The 24665-nt window shown below is 33.0% G+C and overlaps 1 protein-coding gene across 6 annotated transcripts in view; it reads right to left on the bottom strand.

Annotated features, from left to right (window-relative positions):
- LOC106460385 (MAP/microtubule affinity-regulating kinase 3-like) overlaps positions 1-24665 on the bottom strand; it is a 79149-nt gene that overhangs the window by 32855 nt on the left and 21629 nt on the right. For all 6 annotated transcript variants that reach the window (XM_022387105.1, XM_022387104.1, XM_022387099.1 and 3 more), the window contains exons 4-10: positions 24011-24064; positions 22100-22148; positions 20352-20417; positions 13112-13182; positions 11759-11815; positions 7871-8006; positions 4367-4467 (exon numbers count right to left, since the gene is read on the bottom strand). In XM_022387105.1, coding sequence (XP_022242813.1) covers positions 4367-4467; positions 7871-8006; positions 11759-11815; positions 13112-13182; positions 20352-20417; positions 22100-22148; positions 24011-24064 — 534 coding nt within the window. The remainder of the gene's footprint in view (positions 1-4366; positions 4468-7870; positions 8007-11758; positions 11816-13111; positions 13183-20351; positions 20418-22099; positions 22149-24010; positions 24065-24665) is intronic.

Below are 24665 nucleotides of genomic sequence, written 5' to 3'. Positions count from 1 at the left end.
CAAGTACAATAGGTGACTGCAAAATATTATTTTGAAAAGTTGTTTGTTCCTGATACAGCCAATCAAAAGAGCAGTGGGGATGGGCAGCAATCCCCTTCTGCTTTACTCATGTTAGTCCACAAGCTTATGGTCCAGAGCAACACATACTTATGATGCAAAGCACCACGAGGAAAAACCTACAAGCAGTCTTGTGAAACACCCTATCTCAACGGTGGACATTATTGACCTGAATGGTTGTACAGTGTGGGTTTAAGAATAAGTATACCTGGTATCCTCCAATAGACAAGGAATCAGACAGCCAGGGACATGTGACAGATTTGATTAAAAGAGGCTTGGAATAGACAACAATCATCAGGAGACAGGGAAGAATAAGGTGATTCAGATGGCAAATCCAACCTGTAAGGGTAATAATAGGAGAAATCAAGAGTATGTGAGACACACCCATGGGAGACCATATCACTTCTGTGCTCTGGAAGAGAGCAGTGTGAGCCACATAACAGTAGAGACTCTGGACGTGACATAAGAGGTGATCCGAATCAGAACAATGATAAAGGTGAGAAACAGAAGAGAGGGAAATTGGGGTGTAGGCAAAATTGCCCCTATGTGCAGCCAATGTTTTGGGCAGGAAAGACTGATCTGGGTAGAGAAGGACATAGTTCCTGTGATATAAGATGTGAGATATATCAAAAGCAAACAAAACCGAACATTGACATCCTCATGCCAAAAGATGGAGGGAAAAGATGTTTAAGGAAAAATAACATAAGGAACAGGATGGCATGGGCTTGAAGGAAAAGTGTGAGGGCATAGAGGACAACATTGAGGTTCCAATCAGGGAGGGAGGTAGAACACGGATGACAGCAAAGGCAGAAGAAAAGAAAAAATAGAGTGAAAACTGGAGAAGTGAAGACACAGCATAATCTTGTGATAGGGAAAGTAGCTGACAAGTCTGCACAATAATCAGCTCCTTGTCAAAAAGCCAGGCAAGGAAGGAAATCAGATGCAGAAGGTAGGGTGGGATGGAGGAGAACCATGATGAAAAGACCAATGGCAGTACACAAACTACTTACACTGGCAAACTGACATGGAGGAAGAGTGAACAGAATGGGAAATGAGGGAAGTAACCTGCAAGGAAAGACCGACCAATCTGGCAAGGGATTGTATAAAAGCTACCTGTGAAGACAGAGTGTTAGAAGTGAAGGATGTAGTGTGCCAATGTGAGGTTGTCTGAGGAAAGTGGGTGAAAGGGGTAGAGGAGGTGGAAATGTCAGTAGAAACAGAAGCAAAAGTGGAAACCACAGCTGTGCAAGCCAAATTGAAGCCACCATGATGTGACAAAGAGTGGTTTGTTTGACTGAGAGGACAACACAAAGAAGATGGATGGATGAATAAGCATAGAGGTAGCCAGCCTGAACAGAAGAGACTGGAACTGGTAGATGCAACCTCAATGAATTAAATGATGGGATGCTTGGGAAATGGAAATGTAGAGGTAAATATCCAAGACATCTACCTTTGTCATCCAAAGGCCTGGATTGAAAGCCATTCAAAGAGATAGGCAGGTCTCCATGGGGAATCGAGAAAGTTCGGGGAAGCAATTCATGGAAGAGATTGATGATGGGGCACCAGTCCCTGGTTTTCTTAGGGAATATGAACAAATGGGAATAGAAACCTGGATGAGAAAGATCTACCTGTTCTACAGTGCCCTTGTGAAGAAGATTTAGAACCACCTTGTAAAGGTTCTGGCTGGAAATGGAATCCCGAGGAGAGGGAAAGGATATGGGAAGCGGTGACAGGGGAGGAGGGGAACTGAAATGAAGTACAAACCCTTCAGAATGAACCCAAGGGTCTGTGGTGAAGGGCTCCCAAATGGTGACAAGGCACAAAAGCCTGGCCCCCCATCAGACCTATACCCATCACATAGTCACTGGGACTGCCATGGGTGCTGAAGCAGGAACTGGTAAAACAGAGGAAAGAGGAGGATGAGACGTAGGTACAAGTTCAGAAGACGGTTGAGAAAAAACAGAATGCTAATGAAGAAAGGGGGGGTGTGAAAACTTGCACACTCAAGACTCAGAAAGACCCTCAAAAACATCTTGCCTTAAAAAAGAAGCCATTTGCAAGTAATATATGGGGGGGATAAACATACGTCATATAAAAGAGCATCCCAAAACAGAGGAGCCATATCTGGAGGGAAAGTGCAGAAGAGAACAGTCATGCAAGCATGGAAAGAAGTAGGGCACAAATCTCCACCGAAAACCCTTCACGGGAACAATTAAGAGCCTCAGACAGAAGATGAATTTAGGAAATGGAACAAAGAAGGGAGGATAAAGTGAAGCAAATATGGGAAAATTGAGGTTGGGAAAACGTTACCAAAGTATTGGGATCTGAACCCCAGAGAAGCACTAGAGCATCTAGCTGCTGCAAGTCCAAAAAAGTCCAGACCTATGGTAAGTCATAGCATGGACTTCCATATTTCTTGGGGGTCAAGGAAAATTGACCCTTGAACTTAAGTGGTTTACAAACTTATTGACACAAACCCCAATATCTGATGAGGAGGGGATAACAAGTTATTGGCCCAAAGGTGTCTCACTTAATGGGGAATGGGGGGTGTCAAAGGAATGGGGGAACAAAACATAACATACCTTGTTTACTAACTCCAGGAAAGGAGGAGGAGGCCTGGGAACTTCCACTGGAACTAAATGTCACTGTGGCATATAGAAAGGGGGAGGACATGCTTTGTTCTTGTATCAATGAATAAGGCATAATAGGATAATCCTCAGATGAATCAGGAGCTCTAACAAAATTAGCCAACTCCCAACAAACCAATGTCTTAACATCTTCTGCTTACAGCTGTAGCCCAGAAGTCACTGTAGTTGAAGGAAGGTTAACTGTAGTAAGCACAGCAGTGAGAGTAGCTGTAACGTGAACTTCAGAAATCATGGCAACTATGAGCAGAAGTAGAAAAGTCTAACAGGGAGCTCCAAAGAATCATGTATTAAAATAAAAGACACACACAATGCTAACATTTGGTATCTAAAGTTATAGGACACAAGTGTAGCTAACATAAAGAAAAACTAAGTTAAAAAAAACAACAAGGAACTGATTGAAAATTCCATAAAGAAAAACACACGTGAAAAACACGTCTTAACATCACATGTGCCAATCAAGAAGTGGTTTTGGGCTAAGCTGCATAGAGGGAGTCAACTATGCTGCGAGTTGTGTCCTACTCCCATTGGTGGAGGGTTGTTGCATGCTCATTTCCCTACTATGAAAACACATGATAGTAGGTGGGAGTATCAAGGCTAGTGGCAAGCAAAAATTTGTGCATACAGAGGGCCATGCAAGTCAGGAAAATCTGTTCTGTGAGAGGAAGTAAGATAATGTATGTCAGGCATTTTGGAAATGCCTGACACAAAATATTGACTTCATACTAATAACAACTTAAAATGGCATTTTACTGATAAAGTTTCTTAAAACTTGGCAAAAAGAGAGTCAACATGAATTTATGGTGATGTCCCTCTGAGGTCAGTTAAGTCCAAATATTTCCTCCATGATGAACCAGACCAATGGCATCTTAGATGAGAAATTTTTTAAAATGGGTGAAAGGAGATGAGTAACAGGTGAAGAAAAAAAGACGAGTCTGGACTAGAGTCTGGCAAAATGTTTTGTAAAATAAAGATTAACAAACAATAAGAAAAAACAAGGAAGTAAAAGTCAGGAAGAAGAGCAAAGAGTAGACACTACCAAAACTATTTACTTCTCACTTCAACTTTGTATAATGTACATCACTACTAACAGTTTAATGAAATTTCTTACTCTGATTTATATGAAAAAGGTACAGACTTGAAAAAAAAAGAGCTATAAAAGCATGCCTATATTGTCAATATATTATTGAACTCTTTAATAGTGGAGTAAGTGTAGAAACTCAGTCAAATAAAACTGAACTAATCACATAAAAAATGTGTTAGTAGGAAACCACTAGGACTTTATGAGCTCATAGATGTTCTTTTGCTTAGATATTTATTTTGATTTATGAGTTTATCAAACTTATTGCTTGAAACAGCTAAAGACTTGGCTTCTTTTTTTCCTTTTGCTATTTCACCAATCCAACGATTTCATTGATGATGCCTGGAACACACTGAAACACTATTTTAGTCTAATATAATAGTTCTGTTTTGTATCAATACACTGAGAAAAGACAAATAATACTTGCACTGAAAGAATTGGTAAATTCCACAATATTTGAAATTATAGAAAAGATTTAATAAATATCCAAGCAATATCAGAAAGTTAATCATACATTTCTGTGTCACTTAGTACAAGTCATTTAGAAAATGCTAATTTTAAGTACTTGCCAGTAAATTTATACCTTCAAATTAGCTCCATCAAAAGGCAGAGAACCACTGACTAGTGTGTAGAGGATCACTCCGAGACTCCACACATCTACTTCTGGACCATCATACTTTTTCCCTGACAAAAGAGGAAGAAAATAAATCGCTTGATTTCACTATATATTTCAATCAGAAGAATATTTCATGTCAAGGTTACTGAAAATGATGTAAAACACAATCAAAGAACTGACAAGTACCAGAATATATATTGGACGTTAGCAAGTTACTACAATAAATACAAAAGCTATAACTAAAATTAATCACTCAAATGTTAAATTTTTTATTAAGCTTCTGTGCTTATCACTTGAAGGAAATATTACACACTCCAAACAGAAGTTTTAATACAAAAATCAAATTATGGAAAAACATGAACATTTATTTGGTTTTTGAATAAACTGAACTTAATCATGATTATTACAACATCTAGATTTATCAAAATGATGAACAATAACAAGAATGATCTATATTCTCAACTTCTTTTTTATTTAAGGTTTTTATTAGAATACTTTTAGTCATTATTTTTGATACAGCAAAATTTAGCTTGTAATGCTTTGTTATTTCATTCCATACTTTAGCCCTTAAGTATTTTAATTTTTTGAACAAAGGTTATAAAGCTCTTTTTATGTTTATTAAATGTGTTTCTGAGACAACTATCAGGAGGATGTAAACAAAGTATAAATGTGATTGTTCCAAAATAAAAAGTGAGATACATAATTCTGAGACAAGCAATTTTTATATGTTGTTGGATATCAAGCATTTTATATAGTGAATTCATCTCTCCATTTTCAGTGGATTATACTGTATTTTATACTTGCAGATGCTAGTCACATCACTCATGAAACCAGCTAACTTCAGAGGTTGACAAAGTACCAATACTTTGCTGGATCAAACTGTTATTGTTAAAAATTCAGATTATTGTTTTGCACATTATTACTTAAACCATTAATGCTCTCACTATGAGCTAAATCGAACTACCCAAGTTCATACCCTAAGTTGACATTTATAGTTTCCATACTATAAATTCTAGTATATTTTGTATATCTTTATGAAATTTCCCAAAGTTTCAGTAAGCATTAAGTTTTTTGCAGACAAAAAAATCAGAATATATAATGATTTATTTTCACTAAACATTTCTCTGTGAATATATAGTCAGACCCAAAGCATTGACTGTTCTGAGTGCAAAGTTATTTACTTTCATGTTAAAATTAAAAATACTTTTCTTCATCCAAAAATGATCATATTTCATTTGCACAATCTCTGAAACCTCCTAAATAAATTTCAAACTCTTTTTTTTCAGTAAAATTTTATATTTTGTCTGTTATTTTCTCTACTTTATCTCTATTCAAATTTACCAACCTCATAACCACAATAAAAAATATACAAAATAAATCTAAATTACCCTTTTCTTTCTAGAATGACTTCAAACTGTAACATGAAACTACATTTGTTTATCCTAAATAGCTTAAAACTCAAAACAGTTTTATTGCCCTTTGAACCATGTCTAACTAATAATCCCACAAAAAAAGTAGTAAATCATTTGGTGAATGTGTAGATGACATTATGTTATCGAATTATGTAATGCAGAGGCTACTTGCGAGCTGTTTGAGAGTGTACCTTATGAAAATTTATTATGATCAACTTAATCTAACCTTATCTAACCTAAAAATTTCTAATTTTTAAATTTTAATTACTTTTATAATAATAAAGAATACACATGAAAAACAAGAAATATGGTACTTACCTGGATCTTCTTTTTTTCTGTTGACTTTCGATGAAACTTAACCCTACTTATTATACTAATAATACTACTGCACAAAATAATGTTTTATTTAACTAAATAATGCACTTAAGAACATAGAATAATAACACAAACAAAAAATCAGACAAGCTCCTATGTCTATCATAATTTTTCTAGCTTTCTAACTACGTGATAAGAGCTGTTAAACATTCAACTAAGCCTGTCAATGTGCTTCCCATGGAAACAAAGTTTGAACTAGAATCGAAATAGACAATTCTCTGCATGGAAAACAACATAATATAATATATCATCTCATAAATTAAAATTTTGGCTTTCTATTGGTTATAAGTAATATAGTACTAAATGTCATAGAGAACCATTGGCAATTTCTGAAAGAGAGCATGTGACAGATGGGTGTGGCAAGAGGGGTCTGATTTTCTAGATTATGGCTCTGTAACCAAATAAGATTGTAGGCTATAAAAATTATGTTTTGCCTGAATAATAACAATAATATAATGAGTAATTTATGTTAAATTCCATACTTCTCAGAGGGGTGGTAAGTACATTAAAGGAAGAGAGAGCAAATATCACAATTCTCATATTAGGGGAAATTTTAGGATTTTTTTTAAATATTGCATAACAAAATTAAAAACTTAAAACTTATATAATAATAAAATTTGGATTATTAACTATGTTTTGATGCCAAGTTTATTCATATATCACGATAACAAGGAAATTTAATTCAATTTTGGATGTAACTCAGTAAAAACTCATGACATGCACAGAAAAGGATGATCATGTGGAAAGAGTTAAAGTAACACAATATTACCACTGTCTCCCAAGTGCTTTAACCATATAATAAAGTACAAATCTGTTATACTTTTAGGTATGTTTTGTTTGTATGTTATGTTTTTCCCACATTTCTTTACACAGGAGTAACAGATACTTTGTAGCAGATTGTAGCAGTTTTAGAATACAGTAAGAGACTGCAAAAAACTCTTTTCTTTTAGAATTTGAAATTGATATGTATTTCCCATCTTTCTTTATACAGATCTTCAAATTAACAAAACATGGATTATAAGAATTTTAGCATAGAGTAACTAACAGATGAAACTGTTGCAAAATCATCAGTTTAAAGATTATCAAAAGTTGGAAACTCTTATCCAAATTGGGACTTGCCAATTTATGCTTTTAATTTTCACTGATTAACCTCTGTATTTATATTACTGTTGATATTGAGTCTGACTGATTAAGCATTATATAAACTAAAAATAATCTGGAATGCCAGAATAGCCAAGTCAAATCAGCAATGACTGTATAAAATTGGAGAAAGATATTTATGCTGTAAAAGTGTCAATTTGAAATAAGAAGTAATCAGAAGTTAGCAGGGAGCTGTTTTAACATTAAAACAGTAAGTATAGTGATAAAGTATAACAATGTTCACTTTAATAAAAAATACAACAGCAATGATACTGAAAGTTGACCTAATTAGAATAGTGATTATTTTAAGATAAATTACATGTTTTGAATCTGGAAGAAGTAAAACTTCACCAATTTGCTCTGTTGAATATTTAAACTAAGATATGTGTAGATAAACAGGAAATCAGTCAGTTAGATAACAGAGCTTAGACACAATTCCTTACAGTACACTAGCCAAAATGTGTTCAAGACATGAAATGAACAAGTTATATTTTTGAAACTTGAATTAAACATAATAGGTGCAAAAATTCAGAGAGTAAAATACCTTGAAACAATTCTGGAGCAGCATATGGTGGACTACCACAAAATGTGTCCAGTTTCTGACCGGGAGAAAACTCATTACTAAATCCAAAGTCTGCTATTTTAATATTCATCTCTCCATCCAACAGCAGATTCTCAGCCTGAGTAAAATTAAAATATTGAAACATTTCAGTTAATGTTATAACACTGTTAATTTTGAAGTATTATAGTTAATGTTTTAATACTGTTAATGTTGAGGTGTTTCAATTAACAATTAAATACTGTTCATGTTAAAAGTATTTCAGATAGTTTTAATACTGTTAGTGCTGAAGTAATTCAGGTAACATTTTAACAATACGTCTTCATTTTCTACAAACATTTCAGGAAAAAACTTAATTTCAAATGAAACAAAAAGGTGATGCAAGACTCAAATTTGAAAACTTTCATATAAACATTATTAGCATCATACATCAATATAATTGTTTGTTTTTACTGTATTCTCAGTTAATTCTAACTACAGTCAAACCAATACAATGTCACTTTGAACATGTACTAGTCTTGTACACTCTTCACATCTAGTATAATTTTTTGCATTTAAAAGCAGAAGTCTAGAATCAACATGAAGTAAATATCTATTAAATATAATTACATTCATTTTTGAAATTGAAACAAAAATGTACAATAATTTTGACCTTCTAATAAATGTGGTTTGTTGCTCTGTTTAATAATAAACATTTTTCACTGTAAATTCACCCACATAGTAAGATCTAGTACTAAAGTAAAATCCACAGTTTCTGGGATGAATATATGATTCTCTGCTTGAAAATGTTTATCACATATACATTACATTTTTATAATTTTGCTATTTTAAATGTTATTTAGAGTATAAAAACTGTAAATATGAAAAGATGTTTCTGTATATTTAATTGTTAGAACACCCAAAAATATATCAACAGAATTACTTGTATCAATATAAATGTCATGGGTAGCCAAACCTACTTTTATGTTATAAATGAAACTGAAGTGAAAGCTGAGACTGTGTCTGAATTTTAACTTCTACAGATACTTATCTATAGAACACAAATTAAGTTATGATAATGAAGAAAACAATAAGCAAATAGCTTACCAAATGTATGTTATGAAAAATATCATCCCAAAACTACATGTATAATAATAACAAAACATACAATTGTTGTATATATTGCTAATAAAATATTAATTGCTCATGAATACATTTTTACATATCCCTGTGTATTCTGCTCTGTGGAGAAATTTATAAACAGCTATTTATCAAATCCAAAAATGTGAATGTGATCATGAAATGACAGTGCAAGGGAGGAAACTAACAGCTTTTCAGTTTTTGTTTTTAGGCTGTGTAGATATGTTTAACTATTAACTCTAGGTACACAGGTGAGGCTCAAAGTGTGCATGCCACAAACTTTTACAGGGTGACATTCAACATGATATCACGTATTTGATGTTAGAGTCATCAACTGTTTATCTTATCCTACATTGCTGATTTAGCAACAGTTTATGTAACAGAAGAATAAATACCAGAGGCAATATAAAGAAATACTGAAAAAAAAAATGTAGATATTTATTTTGGAGGTTCTGGAAGTTATGCAAATGCAATATGTAAACTGTGGGATGGATAAAAGTATTTTTATTCTTCAGTTGACAATCACCTTGCACTCTGACTTGTCAGAGACTGAGTCAGACTGAAATTGTCAATTCAAAAACATATCTTGAGTACAAATACTTTGTAAGAAATCTGATTTTCTGTGTACAAAAGAATTGTATATTTTACTAAAAGCTTGTCAGATGCAAGGTATATACATGTGTTAAATTTGGAATTATAGTCAACATTCCTACTCCAATATGGGGTTGGTCCATTAGACTGACCCTTTTGTACATTCAGTTCATCTTGCAAAGATTAAGAAAATATGGTGTTTGCGTGTATATATATATATTATTTATATGTATGATAGTTTTAATAAAGGTAGTTTTATATGCATAATATCAAAGCTTTTGACATTTTCAACCTATTAGATTGATACTTACATGCAAAGAAAAATTATTAAATTTTAGCTTGAGTTACTTCACTATGACATTATGTTTTTCCAACCTATAAGTCAAGAATAATAATGTAGTATTGCTTGAAAAACTTTTACTCTCATGTTTCACATTTACAGTAATATTGTATTTTCCTAATGAAATATTAAAAGTAACAGGATTGGTCTTTGTTAGACAGACTATGGTTTAAAGAGATAAATTATGGTAGTTGTCTATTTCAATATAAAAAAAATTATGCTTACACAAGGTAGAGGACTGTACTTTGTATCTACAATATGGTAATTTAAATAAATACAACAGTTACCTTTACACAATGGATTTTTCACATATGGTAAGATAATCTCTAACTTTATAAACCATATTGCAACAGGCTTGTATATATCACACAACCCCATAATCATCATGTAACCATGGTGGTATACATACTATGACTCTGAAAGAATTTAATGTATGTTCACGAAATTTGGCAAGCTTTCAGTAAACATTAAGTCTTTTGTAAACAAAAAATTAAGAATTTTTAATTAAGTATTTTTACTAAAACATTGTCCATTTGGTCGATTTGACCAACCTCATAACCACGATAAGAAAGTTAGGAAATAATTCTAAATTACCCTGTTTCCTTTCTGAAAAAAACTGCAAATTTTAACAAGAAACCACAATTGTTTATTCTAAATAGCTTAAAGCTTGTAAAAGTGTGTGTGTGTGTGCTTCTACTTAAATTTTATTGTTTTATTACCCTTTTAACTGTGTCTTAACTAATAATCCCACCACACAAGTTGTAAATCAATCAGTGAATGTGTAGCTTATGTTACCCTGCCAAATCAGTAATGCACAGTCTAGTCATGAGTTGCTCGCAAGCATACCTTGTGAAAATTTTTCATTATTATTATTATTATTTTATTCAGTATTTTACCTAATCTAACATAACAAGTTTCAAATTCATACATTTTAGCTACTTTTATAATAATAAATAAAGAATACATATGAAAAACAAGAAATATAGTATTTACTTGGGTCTTGCTGTCGATTCTCAATGAAATATCAGCCTACTTTTTTATTCTAATGGTACTACCACACTAAATAATTGTTTATTTAATTAAATTTTGCACCTAAGAACACAGAATAACAACATGTAAGAAGTAGACAATGTCCTATAACTATCATAATATGTTTTGCTTTCCAACTATGTGATAACAGCTGTTAAAAATTAAGCTAATCTTTTCAATGTGTTTCCCATGGGAATAAACTTTGAACTGGAAACAAAACACAGTTTTCCATACACAAAACAATGTAATATAATGTGTCATTTGACAGATTAAAGCTTTAGTACTTTATTGGTTATAAATACTGTTGTACTAAGCATTTATTGGTAATTTGTAAAAGACAGGATGTGACACATGGACATGGCAAGCGGGTCTGATTTTCTAGTTTATAGCTCTATAACCAAATAACATTGAAGGCTATAAAAATTATGCTTTACCTGAGTAATAACTATATTATGATGAGTAATTTATATTAAATTCCTTACTTCTCAGACAGGTGGTAAAAAAATTAGAGAAGAGGAAAGACCTAGAGAGCAGATGTCACAATTTTCATACTAAGGAGTATTGACATTTTTTTTAAATATTTCCTAATAAAATTAAGAACTTAAAATTTATATAATATTTAAATTTGTTTATTAGCTAAGCTTTGATGTTAAGTTTATTTGTATAGATTGATAATAATATAGTTTGTTTAAAGTTTAAATGTAACTCTGTAAAAAACTGTGACATACACACTTTAACCTACTAGATGCAAAAAGGTCAACAAGTATTCTGACAAAAAAAATATGTATACATACTTTTAAGTCTCGGTGTATTATTTTTTTCTGATGACAGTACTGTACAGCTGAAACAATCTAAAAGAGAATAAAGCACAATAAAATACTGGGAATTAAACAACATTTCTTAGTATCCAAAGTGCAATATTTTCGTACCTGGAAGAATGCATTTTCCATAAATATAATTAAAATCATTGCTACCAGATGATAAAATAGCCTAGATATTTAAATCTTAAGTATAAGAAAAAAAATCTTGCAACCCAAACTTTAATAATGTTGTTGCAACACTGTGAAATCTCTTTCAAGGTTTGTTATATTATTTCTTAAACACATAAAAGTTCTAAGCATTTCTTAATGTTCCTAATATTCATAAAATATTTGAAAAAAGAATGGCATGGAACTTATTTTTTGTGGTTCTACAGATGAATAAAACTATAAAGCTGCCAAAATGTGTCATTATTTAACATTGGCTGTTGGCCAAGTAAAGCTTTTATTGTACATTTTTAGATGTTATTCTTGCTTTTTATTTTATTTATAAAACTACAACCATTTCAGGTTACATGGCTAACTTGGCCAATTGAGCTTACAGATTAAAAAATAATTTACAGTTATGAATTAGCCTTCACACACACATTAATTACCCAAACATGGTATAAATTTGGCTTTTTACTTAAAATTATTCTCCTATTTGATCAAATACTGTGTCTGTAACTGTTTCCTGACCTCAACACTAAATTTAAAGGAAACAGTTCAAGAGTAGAGGCCATAATTATGAAAATCCAATACAATGATTTCATTGTCTTTGCCAGCTCTCTACAGTATAGCTACACATTAAAAATTACCAAGTGAATTTATTGGAATCCCCAAATGCAAACATTTAAGTTTACTAAAATGCATTCAGAAACTTTTTAAGAGATTTGTCACAAAACATGAATTTAACAAACTCAATTTCATTTTGCTGGTAGTGTCCAGCAAGCTCTACAGTAAACTTAAAAAAAAAGAGTAACTGGAGTTTTGAAATGTCTCTGTTTCTACAAAAACTTATATAAAGCCTCATGTATTACTTCTCAGTGACTTCATAAAAGAAAAATTGAGCAACTTTGAAAACAAGATCTTCAATTTCACTAATAGTATAATGTAAATCAGAATATAGGTATTTTGTTGTACAACTTTAGTTTAACATAACTGAAAACTAGTTCAAAATTACACCTTGCAGATTTGTCTTCAAACTCTAGTTTTTGAATTAAAATAGTAAAGTAGTTCAGAAAATTGGTAAAACATAAAACCCATGAAGATTATGAAGTCCTAAAACTGTCCAAAGAATACAATTATTTAATCATATGCCTTGTCTAACAATGATCACATGAAACTTACCTGTCTAAACTTAGCTCTTGACTCTTTTTCTTTCATTCTTCCATGAGCAACCAAATAATCAAATAATTCTCCTGAAATCATAGTTATTATTCAAAAAATTCAATAACAAAATAGAATAGTACTGTATTATCATCTTTTTCGATTATAATTGGCTAAACTTACTACAACTTAATGGTTCAGTTCAATTTTATTTATACCATCTAAAAATTCATTTTAATTTTCAACTCTAATGACTAGTTTTCTAAATTAAACCTTAATTACCAGCAAAACTTAAACTTAGATATTTTTCTAAATATTTCTCATTGACTTTTATTAAGTTTTGTATTTATATATACGTTATTTTACTTATATTTTAGCTTCTGTACATTCAAAAGTTATCCACGGCATTAATTATTACAACCAGTTCAAGTTTCTATGTAATGCTAGTACTTGAACTTCAAAAGTGAGTAGATATTAGGGCTGGGACGACTAGTCATAGTAGTCGACTACAACTAGTTAGCACCCAACTATTCAACTAATTTTTTTCCTACCCAACTAGTCATAAATTTTAGGTTATGCAGTTTATCTGCTATTTAGGTTGCAAATTGCAATTTCATATAAACTTTACTCATGATTTTGTATGCCTCATGACTTTAAATAAACAGTTTGTACTATTCACCATTAGTTCACAAATAACTAGTTAATTACTATAACAATAAGTGATGTTGCTAAAGCAAAACTGGTTATTTTGAACTTTACAATAGTGCACTCTGATCTTATTATGGGAGAAGTGATGTTTAGGGCAATGGTTTGAAAATTTTAAGCTTTTACTTGAAAATAATAAGGTTGTCAGTATACTTTTAGGAAAGGTTTCTCTAAACTTTCTGTTCCCAGAAAAGAAGTTGTGGACTTTATCTAATAAGAAGGCATTTCCATAAAGTTTCTGTCACCAGAAAAGGAGCTGTAGCTGTGAAATTAAGCTCCAGTTAGTCAAAGTAATCTGCTAACATTCCTCCAAATAGAAAACACTGAAAGTATGTTAAACATAAGGAAGATGAATTTACAAAGAAGAAGTAAGTGGTTTGTTTACTGTGCCCAAGACAGGTTTACTTGGCTTATCATGGCAGTACATCAGCCATGAAAACCACATTCACTCAAAGCATACTGCTAAATACGAGATGAACCTACTACAAGTGCCGAAAAAGGTGTGTACATAATTATGACTGTTCACTGAAATATGCTTGCTTACTCTTTGTACACTATTGGCCTGAAAGTAAACTGTAGACATCAAGTTATTGAAGATAAAAACAAAGACTGTCTAAAACTTGCTGGTACTATAGTGTATTTCACTTTACATAAGAATGCTCAATGAAAATTTCATTTAATTTTTGGCTTATAAAGGGTCAGGAGCAACAGAGAAATCTGAAAAAGGTCTTCTTGGAGCCTCAGAACGTCTGCAGCAAACCTCTCTGACAATGTATGCTAGATTTAACTTGCTACTATCCAATTTTGCTACAATTTTTTCAGCCACAAGCCACATCATTGCAAAATACAGGGATACACTGAACCTGGACAAAGTGAATGAAGTCTTGTTTCTGCACTTAAGCCAAAATAGAGCACTCTAGCCAACTTTGTCACAGCAACCAAATATCAATACTCAGTTCATATTAAGCATGAAACAAAGGCTATGAACACAGGTGAACCTCACACTTCAAGTTCAACTGCTGCACAGTCCAAACTTAGTAAACTGCATATCTAGGACTACCTCTTTTTATAGTGTCTTAGACTTAGTGTATAGGTTGAGGATTTCTGCACCACCAGTTATGTGTATCTGTTTGTAAATAAAGACACTTATTAGTTACATATGGAATTTTGTGTAAGGAAATTAATCATGCACTAGTCATTGACTATTCAACAACCAATGGTACCAATGGACAGAAAAAATCCTAAAAAATTGCCAAGTGTGTGGTTTACAGGCAAAAACTCCATCAGAGCTGCACAGGTTTGATGAAGTGATTGGCAGATGGGCTAGCATAAAAGTATGAAATACTATGGTGTAGCACTTCCAATGTAAACATATCATGTACTCTTTACTTTTTCACCACTGTGTCATTAATTAATGTAAAAAAATAGTTTGTGAGGAGTATGTACTGTAATAGTTATTGTTATTTAAGAATTCTTCATTATACATCTAATATTATTATCTGAATTACATTGTAAAAAGTTGATTTCTTAAACACAAAGCTAGTATATCAAAAAAAGAAAAGTTAACATCAACTAAAATTGAAAATGTATTTCCAATAATACTTACCTCCACTGACACTTATAGATATTACTCAACCACCAGGGTTTCTTCTTTGCCCATCTAAGCATTAGTCTGATTTTTTCTCACTTGCTCCAGTCTTTCATACCCCACTCAATTACCCTTGGCGATGTTTGTCTCATGACACTCTCCACCTACGTCAATGCCCCTTCTATCCTGGTACTATGTACAAGTACCTCATTCAGATAATTTTATCTTTTTTTCGACAAAGTGTCGCTAAGACTGATACCATCACAGTCTCTAACACTGGTTCTTAGTGGAAAAGAAGGATGAGAGAGTGTCAGCGGAGATAAGTATTATTAAAAATACATTTTCAATTTTGGAAAATGTTAACTTCCAAAACATACTTACCTCTGCTGCCACTTATAGCTAGAATCCCATACTGAGAAGGTGGAGGGGCCAGCGAGGGCATTATCCATACAGAAAGCATCTACATAGATAATGAGTGTACCAAGATAAGAGTGGTACCCGAGTGGGGGAGCCACACTACATCCAGAACAGGTATGCTCTTTACCCTGAACTTATTTCCTGTATCGAGGGTGGAATTTACATGAGTAATCATCACTAAAAGCCAGCACCAACCAGATATTCGAGGTTCCGCTACTCTGCATTGGAATTAAGGGGTCTTGGTCCCTATATCCCATACTGGTGGTTAGGGCATTTGGACCACAATGTATATACTTGTGAGTGGATCCCAGCCTGTAGCCATAGAGTGATGCATTCTAAACCAGAATCACGACAATAACGTAAGCAACACCTGAGTGGACAAACCTTCTCCTCCACCTGAAGAAGCTGAATAACAACTTCCCAGGCTCGTAATTCATCCAATCTGGAATTATGAACATTCATCCTCACTCCCAACAGAGTGGGCAAGGAGCCTTCTACTTGCCCCCAGAATTATGGGGTGGACATAGAATAACTGTGCTCAACCAAGGTCTCAGGATGGGGCCACTTCGTGTTCAGAATTACGAGGAGATAGTGGACCTCCTTCCATGAACAATATACTGAAGTGATATTGATCCAAAAGAAGGTCCATGCACACCCCAACCAGATAGCCAAGTATCAAATCTGAACTGGTATTATGAGTAGGCTCCTGTGTAGGCTAGTGCCACTCCTACCGACATCTGGGAAAAAACATCCAGGGACACGGATAGGAGGGCCCCAACTTCATTCTCTTCTTCAAGAGTGAAGGAATTCACTCTAACACTCTGTAGGAAAAGCCTCTGTTCACCACCCCAGTGAATGAAAACTGGGTGTGGTAAGGACTCCATAGCTCCACTAGTAGAATCTAGAAGGGTAATGCACATTAGGGAGTCCTGAGGAACAGTGTTCTGGAAACAGTGCAATAGGTGAACCAAGTTCCCTAAAAGCAAACTGACCATGATTTATTCAATCCAATGATGAGCAGGATCCCCTTTAGCTTTACTCATGATAGTCCATGGGTGGCAGTCCAGCATAGTATAGTAATACCATCTGGTAAGCTCCTAGGTTGTCTTGTGGAACACCTCATTTTTACAGAGCCTGTTGCAACTGGTAGTAATTATAGTGAAATAGTGGTTGCTAGTGTGGAATTGGTTTGAGAAAAGCACACCTGTCTGGGCAACACTCGCCACAGAGTGGGAGCCTGTGAAAATAAGATATGGAACACTGAAAGGTAGAAAAAAATACTCACCCCTTTGGATAATCTAGCAGAAATAATTAAGACAGCTACAGGGGGTAGACAAAAATTCTCAGACGAAGAGACTTCCAGATCAAGCAAATAATGCGAGATAAAGGTATTGGAGGAGGTCTGCATAGTAATCTCCAACAGGCAATTCAAACAGGCTGCTAAGGACATAGAAAAGAGAAATCTGATTACCCAAAATAATGTGAGGAATCAAGAGAATACTGGGGACTCAAAAATACATAGTTGCAATAATCAAACAGTAGTTGATAAGGCCACCATAAAAAATGCCAATTGTGGAAAATGCAAAAATCTCTGTCAAAGAGCCAAGTCAAAACACGAGTTATGGTTAACACCACTGACTGAAAAGGGTTCAACTCCTTGCAATACAAAATTGCCAATATGTATGTCATTACCTTTAAGAAAAGTGACTTTTGGACTAAGCAGAAACTGAGCCAGATACATGTCAACCTTAGAAATTAAACCCTAGTGACATGTGAAATACAGCATAACCTCTATGTCAGAGGCTTGAGCTTCTGGACAGCTGGGTGCACTATATCTGATCATGGCTGCCTGCACAGAGAGAGCCTAAAAAGAAGTGGAAGAGTTGGACACACTGAAAAGGACCACAGAAACAGAAACCCAGGTGTAGCCACCAATGTGATGCAATCAACAGGATCTGACAATAGGATGGAACAAATCACATTTTGTACCCTACGTAATGTATGAAGTGGTTAAATGGTTGAGAATGGTAATCCCATCCTGTCCATATGGATGGCATCTATTGTCAAACCCCAAAGATGAAGTACTGGAGACCAAATTGCCAGTAGTTGGGTGATCCAATGACAGGTCAACCCACCAATTAGAGTTGCAAAATGAGAGGCAACCCAACTAAACCTTGCAATTCGACATCTATTCTGTTGGGAAAATCTGTTTGGATTGAGACAATGGACCTGCTACCACAGGCATCACCCATGGCAAGCTAGAAGGGTGATAAGACTAGTCCTGAGAAAGAAGGTCCAAATTTTGAGAATAAGGAGCCCTAGACCACATGCCTCCTTGATGACAAATATAAGACACCACTGCGGAATAGTTGGAGCGAAGCCTGATGATTTATCCCTTAAGAAGCCTATAACATGAGATCTTGCCTGTTGAAGAGCAAGATGGACAAGAGCATTGTGTAGGAATCCTTGTCCTCCATGCATACTCTGGAATTCCTGACTGTTGGTATATGTACTCATCCCTGAAGCAACTCATTCATGAAGAGAATGGATTTTGGATGAGGTGGCAGTAGAAAAACCCAATTTGTAGTAGCTTCCTGATTTAATCTCTTGAGATTGAAGAATGATCCCAACTGAGGAAACCAGGAAATAGGTGTGTACGATCCCTGGTCGCCTAAAGATCAATAAAGGAATCACTTGTGTTCTCATCTCAAAGGCATAAAGGATTCAAGTGATGCCCACATTCCCAGAAGAAAAAGAACCATCCATGCAGTGGGAGAAGGAGAGGTAAGAAAGAGTGTGGCATCCTATTCTATAGTGTTGAGCATGATGGGAGAAGCTGAGCCCAACTAAGAGATGAGATGAAAAAATACAAAATACCCAGACTGGTGACATATTGAATTGGAGCAAGAATAAATGTCATAGTTCCAAAAGAGAAACCTGCCTGGGTTGTACCTGAAAGTAGAAGTAGAATGTGATGATCTAACAATTGACGAGATGTTGCCAGCAGTAACCAGTTGTCCATGGAATGGTGTGTGTACACAGTTCAATGGAATGAAGGGATGAGAAATCTTATACGATACAGCAGAACCCATGTTAAGCCTATATGAGACTGAAGGAAAAACCCAGAACTGCAGTACCTGACCTTTGTGCACCACAAACACCAGTAGTGGTGGGAATCCAACACGAAGGCAAAGTGCAGATAGGAGCCAACAAAAACCAAGTTGGACATCTACAATCCCAGTAAAAAAGTCAACACAGATTCAGGAATGATTAATTTGTGAACCGTGGAGAATCTAAGCACTGTTATATAGACAAGGAAGATTGATGACTAAACACCAATCTCCCATCTTCATAGGTTCAACAACTAACAGGAATAAAACTCTGAAGAACTAGCCCGACTCTCTCACTACCTCCAGACCAACCACACTCAGATAACCCTAGAACTAAGATCCAAATCCCAATGAACTGTGGGAGACGAAAACCATACAGGTTGGATGGATAATAATAGGGAAGATGTGAATTGAACGACCACTTGTGGTCGCTAAGCCTTATCAAATTTTGCATATGGAGGATGTGAAACGAAATACTTTTTTTTTTAGGTTTATATATACATTTTAAAATAACCACAAATCATAAATTACTATATCAATACCACAGAATTCCACTATAATTTATCAAGCTTTGTAATTAAGTTGTATATGGGTCTAAAAAATATGAAATTTCAAGCTCACTAAATTCTAACCTTACCACTTGAAATCTAGCATCCAAAGAACGAGCTTGCTAACCATTTATTTTGAAAAAGGTTGAGAAAGCCACTAGGGGGACATTCTGAGCTTTCTATTGGTCATTCACACGTCATAGACAGAAATAGGTGTACATAAGCAAATCTTTCCAAAAATGGACAGAAGTGGACAGGGCCAATTGTGTTTGATTCAGTGAATGTGGCAATATCTCAGCAAATAGAAAAGATAAGAGGTTCTTATTTTATCTTATAGCTTGTCAGTGTTGGTAATTTGAGTTCCTAATTTGTAAGAAACTATAGGCTTTGTATTTGGACATCACAAACATCTAATTTGAACAAATGCTGCATTCAACATACCCATGTGGCAGACAAAAACTGACAATTAGGATTTTTTTTTATATTTACTTCTATATTAAGAAATTAAACAATGTATAATACTAAAATTTGAATTATAATCTACAATTTGATCAAAACCTATTCACATACATTCATAAAATAGTGGTTTAATAAAATTCTACAAACATGATGACATGGCCTTTGACCCCTAACCATAGGAAGACCCATAGAGATAGGATTAAATCATTGTCAGTTTCAACTGCTGGGTTTCACACCAAGTATCATAAATCTATATATGATCAATGCAAACAAGCATTAATGCACTATGCATTTCAAATTTGTCAAAAATTACAATAACAAGATCAAACATTCAATCAATTTATACAAGATTTTAACCATTCATAATAGAATATATGAAATATAACTACGTTTAACCAATAACTAATTCTAAGATTTTAGAAAATATATTTTACCTCCACTGGCATATTCCATCACAAGATACAAAGTTTTTTCAGTTTCTATGACCTGATAAAGTTTCACTAAAAATATACAAATATTCCAATCAGATGAAGTAAAAAAAGGGTTACACATTAAACAACTTTAATGTAGTTTACCAGATAAACAATTTGATCACAAAAATTACATAAACATTTTATATTGACAATATAATGAATTGTGAAATTTGAAGTTTGGACTTAAGGGATATTATGGATAACCACATACACATACATCCCAAGTTTATTTTAAAGAAATTATTGTTACAGGCTTTTAAAATAAAAAGCATAATATATCAATTTCATGGTGCCAACTTTTTAAACTAAATTTCAAAGCAAACATAAAAATACTTTGCCTTCAGTCTTTTCCAAAGACAAGATAAATAGATGAATTTACAAAATATCTCTAAGTAACACAATGTAAAATAACAATATATTAATTAATTATCAAAATTGTTTGTTTGTTAAACACGAAGCTACACAGTGGGTTAACTTTGCTGTGCCCACCACAAGAACTGAAACCCATTTTTTAGCATTATAAGCCTCCAGACTTATCGCTGAGTGTCATTAAATAAAATATTCACTCTATGATACACTATTAAACATTTAAAAACTTGATAGTTAGTATGGATGATATCACAATCTGATAATAGGAATTTTGATATACAAATACTACATATCTTGCTTTCCCATAATATGTATTTCTTATTTACAATAATTAATATCACTGTGTCAATCTGATAATAGGAATTTTAGCATGTAAAAAGCTATGTATCTTACTATCCCATAATATGTCTTTCTTATGTACAAAATTCACTAAATCTGTTTCAGATCCTGTGCACAAATTCAGCCTGAAGTATTATTTTTGTAGCCTAACCTGTCAAGGATCTCATCTGCTGTTTCATATGATAGTTGCATTGTGTCCTGCTTGACATTGTGTATGGGGGATACCTCTGTGACTGTTACATCAAACAGAGATGCTTCTTTTATACAACCTTACTACTGAAAGTTAACTTCCCTTAGTCTTTAAATAAATTTAATTTTACTTTTAACACTTCTTCACAAGGCAATAGCCCTTTCATCTGAACAATGAGCAATACTTCAGTTTTCTTTACTAAATAAAATGTTTATGCAGATCATCTACAAATTTATACAATACATAATAAAAGACTTTGAAAATGGAAATGACTTACCAAATTAACCATATCAAAATAAATCACTAATAACCTGAGCTATTTGAAGAGGGCATTTTCATTGAAATAAAATATATAGTTGTTTTATATTTTCTTTTACTCTTCAAGAATTTTCAAATATCATTGTATGGTCACTGTCATGTTAAAACTGTGTATGTCCAAAAGCCAAATTTACAGATTCAGGGATAAGATGATATGGAAACTATAAATATTAGGTCATCTTAACAACAAGATTTTGATAATACAACAAATGTGGCATTTGCAATTGGAAGGTGCATACTAAGTTTGGACAGAATGTAGGATGCCATATTTTGGGAAGATTTTTATGTAAGATACAAATCCCAAAATAAAATTGACTTGCATGGTTTTGACATAATAGCAGAGATATGTATAACTAATTTATTTTGAAAAGAAAAACTATGTTAAGTTTTACCAGATTTACATAATCAACTTATCAGTCTTAAAGCAATTTGTTCATTAGATATTATCAGCATTAATACAATTCAACAAAATTCCACACAACTGATCACTTACCTACATTTGGGTGGTCTAGCATTTTCATTATTTTCACTTCTCTATATATCTATGTAAAAAGCAAAATTGTCAGTAAATTGCAAATTACATGATTAAAGCTGAATAATGATTCAAACATAAAATAGCATTTTGCCAATGTTAATTTTAAAAATAAATATTACTTTCACCACACTGCCCATTATGCAGTTAATAACTTCTATATGATACTATTTTAATTTACCTAGAATATTATTTTTATTTAAATCAAAATAAACAAACTCTATTAAGGAAGCAATGGAAGCTTTCTTCATTCATATTCCAGATAGTTTCTATTGGTCTTAACTTTCTACCTCAATCATAATTTCAAAAATGAGCTCCAATTACTCAAATATAGTCATAAAATAAATTAATATTCTTCTTCCATCAAAATAAAAACTACTTTACAACTGTCACAAAACATTATTTGCATAGGGTAAAAACTATTTTTTGTTCAACAATGTCACAAACTACACTACTCTGAGTAAGAAGGTGTCTTTTTTCTTATTTTACATAAGATATATAATTATTGCAACACAAGAATACCTGGCAATCAGAGCTGAACTTAGACATTGCATAGCCATAGCCAAGATGCAGTGTGAGGCTCCTCACAGTATTTGGCAATAGGAAAATATGATGAAAATTGTATAACATAATGATGTGGTACATTTTTTTAATGAGTTAACTATGTGATTTTTGGTTTTGCAGCTTCATCTGTAAATATCACTCAGAAATATTGATGCAGGTCCCCCACAGCAAGGGACCCTAACCAACTGCCCTGCATTAATGGTGACTCTGCTGGCAGTGATGAAAAGTAACCTATTTACTTTTTATTATGCTACTGATGCCATTTAGCCTTGAAAGTGGGATTCCAATGTGAAATTTATAAACAGTCTATTTACAAAGAGAAAAATCCAGATATCACATTCTTGGACTCAGATTAACTCTTCAAACTTTGCATCACTATGTCAGTACATGGAAGCTTTTTACTATATTTTCACATTACTTTATGATATAATGGTTAAAAAAAATATATGTGAACACTCACAGAGAGTGAAATCATTATAAAAATCTATAATGTAAGCACAAAAAATCCAATTACAGCACAACAGCATATCAATACATAGCATTTCTGAAAAGTGTAAGAGGTATCAAAGTAGATATCACACTTTATTATTATGACTGCAAAAGTTTTTGTTTATTTCAGTTACTCAAACAAAGCTATACATGGTAATCTGCAATAATCATTCCATATTTTGAACTGATAGGGTACAGGGAAGGTAGCAAGTCAACAATACTCACCACCAACTCTTGAGTTATATTAAATGTATAATAAATTTGTCTGCCACTCTTATAATGCACGTACAGCTCAAAACTACAGCGTGTAATTTTGCAGCAATAGAACACAAATCATGTGCCCTCAAAGTAACAGTGCAATTAGCTAAATATTGGGACATGCCTAGGCTTGGATGAAATATCTCTTTTTTTTATGGAACATTATCAGGTCAATGATTTTATAATTAATTGAAAACCGAGCATGTTCAGTACAATATGACCTACAGTTAAAAATCATTTTAATGATGATCAAGAAATAAAATAATTAAGTGTTTTACATATCAAAACTTTTGAGAACAAACAATTGGTATAATTGTGTTTGGTCAAAAACAAGATAATGATAATGAAAAATACTACTATCAACTACTATAGTACCACAACAAAATATCTAAAACTTGAAATGAATTTATATACTGAATAAAATTTTAAAAATTGCTATCTATTCACACTAAATGAATCCTAAATTCAAACACAAACACTGCCATAGAGAAAATATAATTGATTTTACATATTCTAAAAAACTGCATGATAAACACTTTTCTACTAATCAAAAAATCCTACCTTCTGAAGACTTGAAGGGTTAAGCTGAGTTTTATCAATTATTTTAATGGCTACCTGCAATATAAATATACATTTTATTACAAGATCTTGATTAAGTGAAAATTTGAAAAGCTTCTATTTATGCTACAAATTATATTTTCTGGTATAAATACTAATGTTATCTGTGATTATCAACTGTTAAAATTATAACCAACATTTCACGAATTATTCTCACAAACTATAAATTACTTTTATTCAATTCAGAGAATTATATAAACACATACACTTTTTACTATACTTTCTAATTTTAAGAGACCAATCTTTTCTTTTTCTTTACTGCATATTATAATTTTATGAGATCAGTATAGATAACATCATTTTTGATGATAGCTACATCACTGTAATGTATAAAGCATTTCAATAAGGAATTTTTGGCACACTAAAACACAAATCATAGATCCTAAAATATATACGATACAAAATATTTACTGTTCATCTAAATTGCAAATATTCTTAAGTTACCAAAACTAACATATTACTTCCTCCAATTTAATAATGTTCACTTTTTCTTTTACTTTGAAATAAATTTTTTAAAAAATTAGTGTGTGTGTGTGTCTATATCTATTGTCAAACCCCAAAAGAATGAAGTACTGGAGACCAAATTAGTCCAGTAGTT

This window comes from Limulus polyphemus, unplaced genomic scaffold (genome assembly GCF_000517525.1).
Source record: "Limulus polyphemus unplaced genomic scaffold, Limulus_polyphemus-2.1.2 Scaffold762, whole genome shotgun sequence".
Lineage (NCBI taxonomy): Eukaryota > Metazoa > Arthropoda > Merostomata > Xiphosura > Limulidae > Limulus > Limulus polyphemus.
Note: the sequence above shows the minus strand (reverse complement) of the source record. Positions and strands in the feature narration are given on the sequence as shown.